Source organism: Salmo salar, chromosome 09 (assembly GCF_965601325.2).
Source record: "Salmo salar chromosome 09, fSalSal1, whole genome shotgun sequence".
NCBI classification, from domain to species: Eukaryota; Metazoa; Chordata; class Actinopteri; order Salmoniformes; family Salmonidae; genus Salmo; species Salmo salar.
In genome coordinates, this window is record NC_138299.1 from 81214445 (window position 1) to 81230832 (window position 16388).

General features: G+C 52.5%; 1 protein-coding gene across 1 annotated transcript in view; it reads left to right on the forward strand.

The window, feature by feature from the left end:
- The window catches only part of LOC106611943 (uncharacterized), a 72532-nt gene that overhangs the window by 9696 nt on the left and 46448 nt on the right, over positions 1 to 16388 (forward strand). Inside the window, exons 2-3 of the mRNA XM_082955965.1 lie at positions 3781 to 3807; positions 3897 to 3923. Coding sequence (XP_082812091.1) covers positions 3793 to 3807; positions 3897 to 3923 — 42 coding nt within the window. The 5' untranslated portion in view covers positions 3781 to 3792. The remainder of the gene's footprint in view (positions 1 to 3780; positions 3808 to 3896; positions 3924 to 16388) is intronic.

Consider the following 16388-nt stretch of genomic DNA (forward strand, 5'->3'; position numbering starts at 1 on the left):
GGTTCTTTTTTTTCTAGTATTCCAGTTTGAATGTCAGTAGCACAAGTTCAGAAGGTTAAAATACTGTGGAACTGTCAAAAAAGAGTATAGGTTTTATTGTTTGAAGTAGTCACACACACACGTAGTCACACACACACGTAGTCACACACACGTAGTCACACTCACATGTAGTCCACACCCACGTCTAGTCCACACCCACGTCTAGTCCACACCCACGTCTAGTCCACACCCACGTCTAGTCCACACCCACGTCTAGTCCACAGGCTGCTGTGTGGCTTGTTAGGCCTCATAAATCTTCCTCTGGTCTGGTTCAGTCTTCCTCTGGTCTGGTTCAGTCTTCCTCTGGTCTGGTTCAGTCTTCCTCTGGTCTGGTTCAGTCTTCCTCTGGTCTGGTTCAGTCTTCCTCTGGTCTGGTTCAGTCTTCCTCTGGTCTGGTTCAGTCTTCCTCTGGTCTGGTTCAGTCAACCTCTGGTCTGGTTCAGTCTTCCTCTGGTCTGGTTCAGTCAACCTCTGGTCTGGTTCAGTCTTCCTCTGGTCTGGTTCAGTCAACCTCTGGTCTGGTTCAGTCTTCCTCTGGTCTGGTTCAGTCTTCCTCTGGTCTGGTTCAGTCTTCCTGCTGACAGTGACCTCATTGTGCGCACCTCGTCTTGTCATTCTGACCAGTCTCAGGGGGGCCAGATGCACCCATATCACACACACACAAATAGACACACACACACACACATACAGGGAGGTGTTTTTCACCTGCCCTGCAGGTCCGTGTTAAGTACCTCAGTGGTGTTCAGTGAATGAAATCAGGGTTTGTAGAGCATTCAGCCCTGCATTACTGCGGTTCCCCTAAATGTGTGATAAAATACTACACACACACACACACACACACACACACACACACACACACACACACACACACACACACACACACACACACACACACACACACACACACACACACACACACACACTCACACCCTGTTCCTTGCTCACACTTCTGTTACACAGCCCCAGTCCTGGTGGGCTGTAGGATCTGCTTTGTTTTGCTTAATCTCTTCATCAAGACATAGAGGAATGCTTGAAATCATTAACCTTGGTTGGAGACCACTGACCTGGTTTTCCAACTAAAGCCAGTTGCTTAAATAACCATTAGGGCCCATGTAATCAGGTAGACATTATGGGTCTTCAACACCCCCAGAGTTTTAGAGAAAGACAATCATAGCTCCAAATAGAAGCATGCCATCTCATTATGACACCAAAGGGAGACTACGAACAGTAAAACCAACTTACATAGTCCTTATTTCAAAAGTATCACTTTCACTCTCTCTCTTCCCTCCTCTCCTCCCTCCATACATCAAAGTGCAAAGGGACAGGCACGGTCATTTTTTCACATTTTAGTCATTTAGCAGACGCTCTTATCCAGAGCGACTTACAGTAGTGAATGCATACATTTCATAAATTTTTTTCCCGTACTGGTCCCCCGTGGGAATCAAACCCACAACCCTGGCATTGCAAACACCATGCTCTACCAACTGAGCCACACGGGACCAATAGGGTTCGCTTCTGGACACTTCGGTACAATGTACCCTAGGGGATAGTTAAACAGTGAGATGTCCCACTGGAAGGCTTCGGGGGTCAGGGGTCAGAGCTGTAATAGGGTTAAACGGTGTGTAGACAGGATGGCTGGGCCACGTATGGATCCCTTGGGTCTTTTCCCCCGACCACAGGGACCCTGTAAACGCTGCTAGTTTAAAGATGAAGTCTATAGTTATTCATGAAAAACGAAATCAATGTTTTCGTGGTTATTTTCCCAGAGACAGGTGCTGAGTTGAGAGGCGCTTTACTTCCAGATCACATACTGACTGTATGAGAGAATGGAGCTGGAGGGGATGGCTGCTGTTTTACGGGCTCCTAACCAACTGTGTTATTATTTTAGTTTTTTTGCGTTGTTGCTACCATCTCTTATGACTGAAAATAACTTCGCTCAATATGGAAGTGTTCAGATAACGCGGATGCAACGCTACAGAACTGTTTTGCTAGCACAGACTGGAATATGTTCCGGGATTCATCCAATGGCATTGAGGAGTATACCACCTCAGTCATCGGCTTCATCAATAAGTGCATTGACGACGTCATCCCCACAGTGACCATACGTACATATCCCAACCAGAAGCCATGGATTACTGGCAACATCCGCATCGAGCTAAAGGCTAGAGCTGCAGTTTTCAAGGCACGGGACACTAATCCGGATGCTTATAAGAAATCCCGCTACGCCCTCAGACGAACCATCAAACAGGCAAAGCGTCAATACAGGATTAAGATTGAATCCTACTACACCAGCTCTGACGCTCGTCGAATGTGGCAGTGATTGAAAACTATTACGGACTACAAAGGGAAACCCAGCCACGAGCCGACCAGATGAGCTAAATGCCTTTTATGCTCGCTTCGAGGCAAGCAACACTGAAGCATGCATGAGATCACCAGCTGTTCCTAACTACTGTGTGATAACGCTCTCAGTAGCAGGATGTGAGCAAGCTCTTTTAAACAGGTCAACATTCACAAAGCCGCGGGGCCAGATGGATTACCAGGACGTGTACTCAAAGCATGCGTGGACCAACTGTTAAGTGTCTTTGCTGACATTTTCAACCTCTCCCTGACCGAGTCTGCAATACCTACATGTTTCAAGCAGACCACCATAGTCCCTGTGCCCAAGGAAGCGAAGGTAACCTGCCTAAATGATTACCACCCCGTAGCACTCACGTCGGTAGCCATGAAGTGCTTTGAAAGGCTGGTCATGGCTCACATCAACAGCATCATCCCGGATACCCTAAACCCACTCCAATTCGCATACCGCCACAACAGATCCACAGATGACGCAATCTCAATCACACTCCACACTGCCCTTTCCCACCTGGACAAGAATGTGAGAATGCTGTTCATTGACTACAGCTCAGCGTTCAACACCATAGTGCCCACAAAGCTCATCACTAAGCTAAGGACCCTGGGACTAAACACCTCCCTCTGCAACTGGATCCTGGACTTTCTGACGGGCCGCCCCCAGGTGGTAAGGGTAGGCAACAACACATCTGCCACGCTGATCCTCAACATAGGGGCCCCTCAGGGGTGCAAGCTCAGTCCCCTCAGTCCTGCTCTCTACAGTGATACAGACTATATGAAGTGATGCTCTCTACAGTGATAAAAACTATATGAAGTGATGCTCTCTACAGTGATACAAACTATATGAAGTGATGCTTTCTGCAGTGATACAGACTGTATGCACACACATACACACCAACCAAACGGGCAGGATATATAATGTGTTTCCTCCGTCTCCTTTGGCTCCCTCCTGATACATGTTGGGTTTTCTAACCGTTTGTTATTTACAGTTATTTTGATCTATTTGTTTAGGAGGTCAGTTTATTTACCTACCTCTGTTACAGATGTTTGGTCTTGTCTGGGCAGAGAAAACACAACCCCCTGAATCTGTGTGTGTGTGTGCGTTGTATACAAGACATACCCAGAGACACAGAGAGGATACAAACGCCATAAATGACCATAGCTCTAGGCTGTTTCATGTTGTACTAGAGGGGTGACATCATTGTTGGTTTGGCTAACAGAAACAGTGTCGTCCTTTACTTTATCGAAGTCATCAGTGAGATTTTTAAGCAGCCATTGACTCATTTTATTGGTTGTTCTTTAATGAATCTCTGCATGGAACAATCACTGCTCAAAACACATTGGTTATTTATTTTTTTCTCTCCCTCCCTCCCTCTCTCCCTCTCTCTGTAGGGCCCGCTCGGCATGGATGGCAAACCAGTGAGTATCTATTTGATAGATGAATGAAATATGCTCTCATTGTACTATTTTATTGATTTGAACTCTGTGACTCTCTCTCCTCTTCATAGGGTCTCCCCGGTCCTAAAGGAAGTCAGGTACACTGTCTCATTCCTGCTGTGGTTGTCTTGGTGTTGGGATTGGGAAAACAATGGTAAATTCCACACAGTTCTATGCAAATGTATTTAAGTCTGTGTGAACCAGGTTCATCTTGGAATCTGTAAGCCAGGTGACACATTCCTGCTCGTCATCAATTGTTATGTATTGTCCCAGTTGGGAAATCCAGCCATAGTGAGTTGGTGAGGTCACCATCAGTAACCATCATGTTACACATCCAAAAGTTGTTTCAGCCTCTCAAGACCTACCTGAGGACGGAGCACTGAAACCCCTATTCACTCCGGCCCTAGGCCGCACCCATCAGCCAGTCCCTGGAGATGCACTGCCCAACCCCCTGTCCAACACGCTGCCCAACCCCCTGTCCAACACGCTGCCCAACCCCCTGTCCAACCCGCTGCCCAACCCGCTGCCCAACACGCTGCCCAACACGCTGCCCAACCCCCTGCCCAACACACTGCCCAACCCCCTGTCCAACACGCTGCCCAACCCCCTGTCCAACACGCTGCCCAACCCCCTGTCCAACACGCTGCCCAACCCGCTGCCCAACACGCTGCCCAACCCGCTGCCCAACACACTGCCCAACACGCTGCCCAACACGCTGCCCAACCCCCTGCCCAACACACTGCCCAACCCCCTGCCCAACACGCTGCCCAACACGCTGCCCAACCCCCTGCCCAACCCCCTGCCCAACACACTGCCCAACCCCCTGCCCAACACACTGCCCAATCCCCTGCCCAACACGCTGCCCAACACGCTGCCCAACACGCTGCCCAACCCCCTGCCCAACCCCCTGCCCAACCCCCTGCCCAACACACTGCCCAACCCCCTGCCCAACACGCTGCCCAACCCCCTGCCCAACACGCTGCCCAACACGCTGCCCAACACACTGCCCAACATACTGCCCAACCCCCTGCCCAACCCCCTGCCCAACCCCCTGCCCAACACGCAGCCCAACACGCTGCCCAACACGCTGCCCAACACGCTGCCCAACCCCCTGCCCAACACGCTGCCCAACCCCCTGCCCAACACGCTGCCCAACCCCCTGCCCAACACGCTGCCCAACCCCCTGCCCAACACGCTGCCCAACACGCTGCCCAACACGCTGCCCAACACGCTGCCCAACACGCTGCCCAACACACTGCCCAACCCCCTGCCCAACACGCAGCCCAACACGCTGCCCAACACGCTGCCCAACACGCTGCCCAACCCCCTGCCCAACACGCTGCCCAACCCCCTGCCCAACACGCTGCCCAACACGCTGCCCAACACGCTGCCCAACCCCCTGCCCAACACGCTGCCCAACACGCTGCCCAACACACTGCCCAACACACTGCCCAACACACTCACCACGGAGAAAGGGAGATGGGAAGGGGGGAGGAGGAACCAACGCAGAGTAGAGCGAGAGAGAGAGCGAGATAGATAGAAAGGGAGATGAACAGAGAGAGGGACAGAGAGGGAGAGAGAGAGAGATATTGTATGCCTTTCAACAGAGGCTCTTTAAAAAGTCATTACGACGGGGCCCCTTGCTCAGCCTCGTCTGCTAAGAGAGGTCCCATTTATCCACTGAAACATAAACCACTTACAGGGGACTGAGACCTGTTTGTATAGCATTCCATCCAAACATCATTAATCTGTTGTTTCTTGTTAAAGAAGACATCAAGCTGAGATTGTCCTACAAAGGCACAGCCACCAGAGCTCTGCTGTTAAAGCCAACCAGGTGTGACACAGTCCTTGTTCCAGTGTTTTTACTGAAGGGCCATCTCAGAGGAGGAGGGACAGGACAGAGGAGGAGGGAAAGGACAAAGGGATGTGAGTGGAGGAAGGAAGGAAGGAAGGAAGGAAGGAAGGAAGGAAGGAAGGAAGGAAGGAAGGAAGGAAGGAAGGAAGGAAGGAAGGAAGGAAGGAAGGAAGGATGGAAGGAAGGAAGGAAGGAAGGAAGGAAGGAAGGAAGGAAGGAAGGAAGGAAGGAGGAAGGAAGGAAGAGAAACGTAGTAATTGAGGAAAATAATATTTTAATGATTTGTATAAGAGGAGGGAGAGAAGGAGGGAGAGGTGGTAAAGATGAAGGATAGGTGGAGGATAAGGAGTTAGAGAGGAGAGAGAGAAGTTGTCCAGGGCAAAACATTTTGAGAGGAGAGAGAGAAAGAGAGGGAGAATAAGGAGAATAAGGAGAAGTAGAGTGAGGACGTTGGAGACCCACACAGCTTTTTGCCCTGAGCTGAACCTACCATCTCCCCATACCCCTTATCTACCTACTTCCCTCCCTCCCTCCCACCCACCCACCCACCCACCCCCTCTCTCTCTCCCTCTCTCTCTCTTTCTCACTCTATCCTCTTCTCCCCTCACTCTATCCCCTTCTCCCCTCACTCTATCCCCCTTCTCCCCTCACTCTATCCCCCTTCTCCCCTCACTCTATCCCCCTTCTCCCCTCACTCTGTCCCCCTTCTCCCCTCACTCTATCCCCCTTCTCCCCTCACTCTATCCCCCTTCTCCCCTCACTCTATCCCCCCTTTCTCCTCACTCTATCCCCCTTCTCCCCTCACTCTATCCCCCTTCTCCCCTCACTCTATCCCCCTTCTCCCCTCACTCTATCCCCCTTCTCCCCTCACTCTATCCCCCTTCTCCCCTCACTCTGTCCCCCTTCTCCCCTCACTCTATCCCCTTCTCCCCTCACTCTGTCCCCCTTCTCCCCTCACTCTATCCCCCTTCTCCCCTCACTCTATCCCCTTCTCCCCTCACTCTATCCCCCCTTTCTCCTCACTCTATCCCCCTTCTCCCCTCACTCTATCCCCCTTCTCCCCTCACTCTATCCCCCTTCTCCCCTCACTCTATCCCCCTTCTCCCCTCACTCTATCCCCCTTCTCCCCTCACTCTATCCCCCTTCTCCCCTCACTCTATCCCCCTTCTCCCCTCACTCTATCCCCCTTCTCCCCTCACTCTATCCCCTTCTCCCCTCACTCTATCCCCCTTCTCCCCTCACTCTATCCCCTTCTCCCCTCACTCTGTCCCCCTTCTCCCCACACTCTATCCCCTTCTCCCCTCACTCTATCCCCTTCTCCCCTCACTCTATCCCCTTCTCCCCTCACTCTATCCCCCTTCTCCCCTCACTCTATCCCCTTCTCCCCTCACTCTATCCCCCCTTTCTCCTCACTCTATCCCCCTTCTCCCCTCACTCTATCCCCTTCTCCCCTCACTCTATCCCCCTTCTCCCCTCACTCTATCCCCCTTCTCCCCTCACTCTATCCCCCTTCTCCCCTCACTCTATCCCCTTCTCCCCTCACTCTATCCCCCTTCTCCCCTCACTCTATCCCCCTTCTCCCCTCACTCTATCCCCCTTCACCCCTCACTCTATCCCCCTTCTCCCCTCACTCTATCCCCCTTCTCCCCTCACTCTATCCCCCTTCTCCCCTCACTCTATCCCCCTTCACCCCTCACTCTATCCCCCTTCTCCCCTCACTCTATCCCCCTTCTCCCCTCATTCTATCCCCCTTCACCCCTCACTCTATCCCCCTTCTCCCCTCACTCTATCCCCCTTCTCCCCTCACTCTATCCCCCTTCACCCCTCACTCTATCCCCCTTCTCCCCTCACTCTATCCCCCTTCTCCCCTCATTCTATCCCCCTTCACCCCTCACTCTATCCCCCTTCTCCCCTCACTCTATCCCCCTTCTCCCCTCACTCTATCCCCCTTCTCCCCTCACTCTATCCCCTTCTCCCCTCACTCTGTCCCCCTTCTCCCCTCACTCTATCCCCCTTCTCCCCTCACTCTGTCCCCCTTCTCCCCTCACTCTATCCCCTTCTCCCCTCACTCTATCCCCTTCTCCCCTCACTCTATCCCCCCTTTCTCCTCACTCTATCCCCCTTCTCCCCTCACTCTATCCCCCTTCTCCCCTCACTCTATCCCCCTTCTCCCCTCACTCTATCCCCTTCTCCCCTCACTCTATCCCCCTTCTCCCCTCACTCTATCCCCTTCTCCCCTCACTCTATCCCCCCTTTCTCCTCACTCTATCCCCCTTCTCCCCTCACTCTATCCCCTTCTCCCCTCACTCTATCCCCCTTCTCCCCTCACTCTATCCCCCTTCTCCCCTCACTCTATCCCCCTTCTCCCCTCACTCTATCCCCTTCTCCCCTCACTCTATCCCCCTTCTCCCCTCACTCTATCCCCCTTCTCCCCTCACTCTATCCCCCTTCACCCCTCACTCTATCCCCCATTCTCCCCTCACTCTATCCCCCTTCTCCCCTCACTCAATCCCCCTTCTCCCCTCACTCTATCCCCCTTCTCCCCTCACTCTGTTGATGTTTAGGCCAAGGTATGTACAGTTTTTTGTGTGCTCTAAGGCAACAGTGTCTAGATGGAATTTGTATGTGTGGTCCTGGCAACTGGACCTTTTTTGGAACACCATTATTTTTATCTTACTGAGATTTACTGTCAGGGCCTAGGTCTGACAGAATCTGTGCAGAAGATCTAGGTGCTGCTGTAGGCCCTCCTTGATTGGGGACAGAAGCACCAGATCATCAGAAAACCGTAGACATTTGACTTCAGATTCTAGTAGGGTGAGGCTGGGTGCTGCAGACTCTTCTAGCGCCCTCGCCAATTCGTTGATATATATTTTGAAGAGGGTGGGGCTTAAGCTGCATCCCTGTCTCACCCACAGCCCTGTGGAACAAAATGCGTGTGTTTTTTGCCAATTTTAAGTGTGTACATGGATTCATAATGTTATATGTTTTTCTCCCAACACCACTTTCCATCAATTTGTATAGCAGACCCTCATGCCAAATTGAGTCAAAAGCTTTTTCGAAATCAACAAAGCATGAGAAGGCTTTGCCTTTGTTTTGGTTTGTTTGTTTGTCAATTGCGGTGTGGAGGGTGAATACGTGGTAATTTGGTAATTTGGTAAAAAGCCAATTTGACATTTGCTTAGTACATTGTTTTCACTGAGGAAATGTATGAGTCTGCTGTTAATGATAATTCAGAGACTTTTCCCAAAGTTGCTGTTGACCCATATCCCACGGTAGTTATTGGGGTCAAATTTGTCTCCACTTTTGTGGATTGGGGTGATCAATCCTTAGTTCCAAATATTGGGGAAGATGCCAGCGCTAAGGATGATGTCAAAGAGTGTAAGTATAGCCAATTGAAATTTGTGGTCTGTATATTTGATCATTTCATTAAGGATACCATCAACACCACAGGCCTTTTTGGGTTGGAGGGTTTGCGTTTTGTCCTGTAGTTCATTAAATGTCATTGGAGAATCCAGTGAGTTCTGGTAGTCTTTATGATTCTAAGATTTGTATTTGATCATGTATATGTTTTTGTTGTTTGTTCTTTGTTATAGGGCCAAAAAGATTGGAGAAGTGGTTTACCCATACATCTCCGTTTTAGATATATAACTCTTCGTGTTGTTGTTTGTTTAGTGTTTTCCAATTTTCCCAGAAGTGGTTAGATTCTATGGATTCTTCAATTACATTGAGCTGATTTCTGACGTGCTGTTCCTTCTTTTCTGTGGTGTATTTCTGTATTGTTTTAGTGATCCACCATAGTGAAGGCGTAAGCTCAGGTTTTCTGCGTCTCTATGTATTTGGTTGGATAGGTTTCTTTCTTAGGTTGCATTCTTCATCAAACCATTTGTCATTGTTGTTCATTTTCTTTGGTTTTCGGTTTGACATTGTGTTTAATTGTGTTTTGGTAAGTTTCAAAACTATATTCCTTCCATCTATAGCATTTCTTAATATTATTCAGTTCCTTTGGCTTTGATGCCTCATGATTGAGTATTGCTCTGTTCAAGTAGACTGTGATTTTGCTGTGATCTGATAGGGGTGTCAGTGGGCTGACTGTGAACGCTCTGAGAGACTCTGGGTTGAGGTCAGTGATAAAGTAGTCTACAGTACTACTGCCAAGATATGAGCTATAGGTGTACCTACCATAGGAGTCCCCTCCCAGCCTACCATTGACTATGTACATACCCAGCGTCTGACAGAGCTGCAGGAGTTGTGACCCGTTATTGTTGGTTATGTTGTCGTAGTTGTGTCTATGGGGTGATATGGGGGAGGGAATGCTGTCACCTCCAGGTAGGTGTTTATCCCCCTGTGTGCTGTGGGTGTGTACATGTCAGGTTCTTGTCCAGTTCTGGCATTTAGGTCGCCACTGACTAGTACATGGTTGACTTGGGGGGGTGTTGATTGGTTGGGGTGCGGGTGTGGATGGGGGGGGTCCCGCAGGTCTGGGAGAGTCTCGCTGGTCTGGGCGGGGTGTCTGTTGATCTGTTGCTCCTGTGTAGGGTGTTGGGGCTGCGGTTGAGGGCGATGTCCTTTAGGGTCTTGGCTAAGGTTTGCACTGCTGCCTTGTATAACACTTGTGTTTACCAGCATCAAGGAAGGGGTGGAGAAAATCACTTGTGCGTTGGGGAAAGTACAATAGAAGAAGCTTTTTCAATCACTCCCTTGAGTGCTGTGGCCACCCTTTCCTGCTGTGTTCTCAGGCCATTTGTGCCTGTGTGTGTTATTATGGGGCTCCCGAGCGGTGCAGCAGTCTAAGGCACTGTATCTCAGTGCTAGAGGCATCACTACAGACCCTGGTTTGATTCCAGGCTGTATCACAACCGGCCGTGATTGGGAGTCCCATAGGGCGGCGCACAATTGGCCCAGCGTCGTCCGGGTTAGGGTTTGGTTGGAGTAGGCCGTCATTGTAAATAAGAATTTATTCTTAACTGACTTGCCTAGTTAAATAAATGTTAAACAAACAAAGAAACAAACAAAGGTTTACATTCGCTGACTCAGAGTCCTCGTTGTTGTCACGATTCCCACCGACGGTGGCGCCCCCTCCTGCTCGGGTGGCGCTCGGCGGTCGTCGTCACCGGCCTATTAGCTGCCACCGATTCCCTTTTGCTTTTCCCTTTTTTTATTTTGTGACACCTGTGGTCAATTAGCCATTAGAGGGGCTATTTAGTTTAGCTGGCCCGCTCCTGTTCGTGCGGGATTAATGATTGTTTCTTGTGTGACGGCTTGTGTTCATGTCGACGTTGTTGTACGCCGCATGTATTTTCTCCCCTGTGTGTGGGAACATTTGTTTTTTGTGAGTGTATATTAAAAACACCACTACCCTGTGTTCGCTGCTTCCTGCGCCTCATTCCTCCTCCACAATTACCAAGCCGTAACAGAATCCCGCACCACGATAGAAGGCATGGAATCAGCGGGAGCAGCGGCCACTCCTCTGCCCTCGATGGAGGAACGCGTACTCCACCACACGACAGTCCTCCATCGCATCGGATCGGCAATGGACCAGATGATGGAGAGGATGGACAGATGGGAGAGAAGTGGTATCCTCTCTCCACCTCCACCTCCCCCGATACAGCCATCTTCGCCTCCCATGACGTCTGGCTCTGGCGCGCTTCGTCTGGCGCTCCCGAGGGAGTACGATGGGGCGGCGGCTGGGTGCCAGGGGTTTTTGCTCCAGCTTGAGCTGTACCTGGCCACCGTCAGACCTGCTCCCACGGGGGAGGAGAGCGTGGGTGCCCTCGTTTCCTGCCTGACGGGCAGAGCTCTGGAGTGGGCTAATGCGGTCTGGAACGGTCCAGACTCGGCGAGGGACCACTACCCGGAGTTCACCCGCCGCTTTCGGGCCGTGTTCGACCACCCTCCGGAAGGAAGAGCGGCGGGTGAACGGCTGTTCCACCTCAGGCAGGAGACGAGGAGTGCCCAGGACTTCGCGCTGGACTTCAGGACCTTGGCTGCTGGGGCGGGGTGGAACGACAGGGCCCTCATAGACCACTACCGCTGCAGTCTCCGGGCGGACGTCCGCAGGGAGCTGGCCTGTCGGGACACAGCTCTGTCCCTGGACGAACTGATAGATATGTCCATACGACTGGACAACTTGCTGGCTGCCCGCGGGCGTTCGGAGAGGGTCCTGCCCGTTCCACCCCCGTGCACCCCCGCCCCTACCCCTATGGAGGTAGGGGGGGCCGTGCCAAGGGGCACCGGAGGAGGTGGCTCCTCCTGCACCAGCTGTGGTCGGAGAGGACACACGGCCGACCGGTGCCGGAGGAGCCAGTCTGGGAGTCGAGATGGTAGGCAGAACACTTCTCGGTTACCTCAGGTGAGTCAGCACCAGATTCACCCAGAACCCCCTGTTGGTCATGTGTTTTTACCTGTTTTGTTTACTAAATTTTTTCCCTCTTCCCAGCATAGGGCGCTAGTCGATTCAGGCGCAGCTGGGAATTTTATGGACCGTGGACTTGCCATTAAGCTGGGCATTCCGCGGGTGCCGATAGATTCCCCTTTCCCCGTGCACTCCCTAGATAGCCGACCATTAGGGTCAGGGCTAGTCAGGGAGTCTACGGTGCCACTGGACATGGTAACGCTGGGGAATCATAAGGAACGCATTCGTTTTTTCCTTATTGACTCGCCTGCGTTTCCGGTGGTGCTGGGGGTCCCCTGGCTGGCTGGTCACAATCCCCGTATTTCGTGGAAACAGGGGGTTCTCCAGGGGTGGTCAGAGGAGTGTTCAGGTAGGTGTCTAGGAGTTTCCATAGGTGCCACGTCGGTGGAGAGTCCAGACCAGGTGTCCACCGTGCGCATTCCCCCCGAATACGCCGATTTGGCGATCGCTTTTTGTAAAAAGAGGGCGACTAAATTACCACCTCATCGACAGGGGGATTGTGCGATAGATCTCCAGGTTAACGCTGCGCTTCCCAGGAGTCACGTGTACCCCTTGTCACAGGAGGAGACGGCGGCTATGGAGACATATGTCACGGAATCCCTGGGACAGGGGTACATTCGGCCCTCCATCTCACCCGCTTCCTCGAGTTTCTTTTTTGTGAAGAAAAAGGAGGGAGGTCTGCGTCCGTGCATTGATTACCGAGGTCTAAACGCTATTACGGTGGGGTTTAGTTACCCACTACCTCTCATCGCTACGGCGGTGGAATCATTTCACGGAGCGCAGTTCTTCACAAAACTGGATCTCAGGAGCGCGTATAACCTGGTGCGTATCAAGAAGGGAGACGAGTGGAAAACCGCCTTTAGTACCACATCGGGCCATTATGAGTACCTCGTCATGCCGTATGGGTTGAAAAATGCTCCAGCCGTCTTTCAATCCTTTGTTGACGAGATTCTCAGGGACCTGCACGGGCAGGGCGTGATTGTATATATCGATGACATTCTGATATATTCCGCCACCCGCTCCGCGCATGTGTCCCTGGTGCGCAAGGTGCTTGGTAGACTGCTGAAGCATGACCTATACGTTAAGGCTGAGAAGTGTGAGTTTTCCAAACGAGCCGTCTCCTTTCTGGGTTATCGCATTTCCACCACGGGGGTGGTGATGGAGTGTGACCGCGTTAAGGCCGTGCGTAATTGGCCGACTCCAACCACGGTGAAGGAGGTGCAGCGGTTTTTAGGCTTTGCCAATTACTACCGGAGGTTTATCCGGGGTTTTGGCCAGGTAGCGGCTCCCATTACCTCACTGCTGAAGGGGGGGCCGGTGCGTTTGCGATGGTCGACGGAGGCGGACGGAGCCTTCAAGAAATTGAAGACGCTGTTCACCGACGCACCCGTGTTGGCGCACCCGGACCCGTCTTTAGCGTTCGTAGTGGAGGTGGACGCATCCGAGGCTGGGGTGGGTGCCGTGCTATCACAGCGCTCGGGTGCGCCATTGAAACTCCGCCCCTGCGCTTTCTTTTCGAAGAAGCTCAGTTCGGCGGAGCGTAACTACGATGTGGGGGACAGGGAGTTGCTAGCAGTGGTTAAAGCTTTGAGGGTGTGGCGGCACTGGCTTGAGGGGGCTAAACACCCCTTTCTCATCTGGACCGACCACCGAAACCTGGAGTACATCCGGGCAGCGAGGAGACTGAATCCACGTCAGGCGAGGTGGGCCATGTTCTTCGCCCGGTTTAGGTTTACCATCTCCTATAGACCGGGTTCCCTAAATACTAAGGCCGACGCGCTGTCCCGTCTCTATGACACGGAGGACCGGCCCATCGATCCAACTCCCATCATTCCAGCGTCTAGGCTGGTGGCACCTGTGGTATGGGAGGTGGACGCGGACATCGAGCGGGCATTGGTGTTGGAACCTGCGCCTGCGCAGGTGCCCGTGGGGCGCATGTATGTGCCGCTCGGTGTTCGTGATCGTTTGATTCGGTGGGCGCACACGCTACCTACTGCGGGTCATCCTGGTGAGGCGAGGACAGTGGGGAGTCTAAGGGGGAAGTACTGGTGGCCCACCTTAGCTAAGGACGTGAGGTCCTATGTCTCTTCCTGTTCGGTGTGTGCCCAGAGTAAGGCTCCTAGGCATCTACCAAGAGGGAAGTTACAGCCCCTCCCCGTTCCACAACGACCATGGTCGCACCTGTCCATTGACTTCCTGACAGATCTTCCCCCCTCTCAGGGGAACACGGCGATTCTGGTGGTTGTGGATCGGTTCTCTAAGTCCTGCCGTCTCCTCCCATTGCCCGGTCTCCCTACGGCCCTGCAGACTGCGGAGGCCCTATTTACCCACGTCTTCCGGCACTACGGGGTGCCGGAGGACATTGTCTCTGATCGAGGTTCCCAGTTCACATCCAGGGTCTGGAGAGCGTTTATGGAGCGGCTGGGGGTCTCGGTCAGTTTGACCTCCGGTTATCACCCCGAGAGCAATGGGCAGGCGGAGAGGGTGAACCAGGAGGTGGGCAGGTTCCTGAGGTCGTATTGCCAGGACCGGCCAGGGGAGTGGGCGAGGTATATTCCCTGGGCTGAGTTAGCCCAGAACTCACTTCGCCACTCCTCTACTAACATATCACCCTTTCAGTGTGTGTTAGGTTACCAGCCGGTCCTGGCACCATGGCACCGGAGTCAGACCGAGGCTCCTGCGGTGGAGGACTGGGTCCAGCACTCCAAGGAGACCTGGAGAGCCGTCCAGGACTCACTAAAGGAGGCCAGTGCGCGGCAGAAGAGGAGTGCTGACCGCCACCGCAGTGAGGCGCCCGTGTTCGCACCGGGAGACAGGGTCTGGCTCTCGACCCGGAACCTGCCCCTCCGCGTGCCCTGCCGGAAGCTGGGGCCGCAGTGTGTGGGGCCCTTCAAAGTCCTGAGGAGGATAAACGAGGTGTGTTATCGGTTGCAACTCCCTTCCTATTACCGTATTAACCCCTCGTTTCATGTGTCTCTCCTCAGGCCGGTGGTAGCTGGTCCCCTTCACGAAGATGAGGTGCCGGAGGTCCCTCCGCCCCCTCTGGACATCGGGGGGTCCCCGGCGTACAGCGTACGGGCCATTCTGGACTCGCGACGCCGGGCGAGGGGCCTACAGTACCTCGTGGACTGGGAGGGGTACGGCCCGGAGGAGAGGTGCTGGGTGCCGGCGGCGGACGTCCTGGACCCATCTATGTTGAGGGAGTTCCACCACCTCCGTCCGGATCGCCCTGCCCCTCGCCCTCCGGGTCGACCTCGAGGCCGGTGTCGGCGCGCTGCGGGAGCCGCGCGTCAGGAGGGGGGTACTGTCACGATTCCCACCGACGGTGGCGCCCCCTCCTGCTCGGGTGGCGCTCGGCGGTCGTCGTCACCGGCCTATTAGCTGCCACCGATTCCCTTTTGCTTTTCCCTTTTTTTATTTTGTGACACCTGTGGTCAATTAGCCATTAGAGGGGCTATTTAGTTTAGCTGGCCCGCTCCTGTTCGTGCGGGATTAATGATTGTTTCTTGTGTGACGGCTTGTGTTCATGTCGACGTTGTTGTACGCCGCATGTATTTTCTCCCCTGTGTGTGGGAACATTTGTTTTTTGTGAGTGTATATTAAAAACACCACTACCCTGTGTTCGCTGCTTCCTGCGCCTCATTCCTCCTCCACAATTACCAAGCCGTAACAGTTGTCTAATATCATGAGTTTCCACCCATCGCAAACACCCCCCTCTTAACAGAGGGTAGCGTGTTAAAATAGCACTGCTCCATGCCAGGGGATGGTCTGTGTGGAAGATTAAGTTGCGTATGTTCACATTTTTATAATAGTCAGCAAAAAGTGTTTCCTGATTTTCCATAAGGAGCTTATTTTTGTACTCTTTTCGTGCCTTCTCGTTTTTTACATCCAGAGGGTACTGTATTGTAATGACCTCTGAACAGCGGGAGGGTGCTTTAAAGGCCTCTGCCTTTGGTTGGGGTAGGCTGTGAAACTCTCCTGCCATTGTTGGGCTCAAGGGCTTTGACACCTCTCACTTCACACCTCAGTGCTAATTGAGGTTGCAGTCAGATATGTTCTGACCGAGCAAGCTTAGTAGCCTTAACTTAACATTCAGTCCTTATAAAGTAAAATAAATCATTGTAAAGTATTTTTCTTCTTGGCTTTAAAAGTAGCTTCAGACTAAACATTACTCACTCAGTTCCAGTTTGATGGTGTTTTCAGGTTTCTGTTGTTTGTTTGACAGAGCATTTACTGTATAGCTTGGAAATAGGAATCTTTGGTAGTAGGAATCCTTCCAGGTAATTTTCTCTCTCT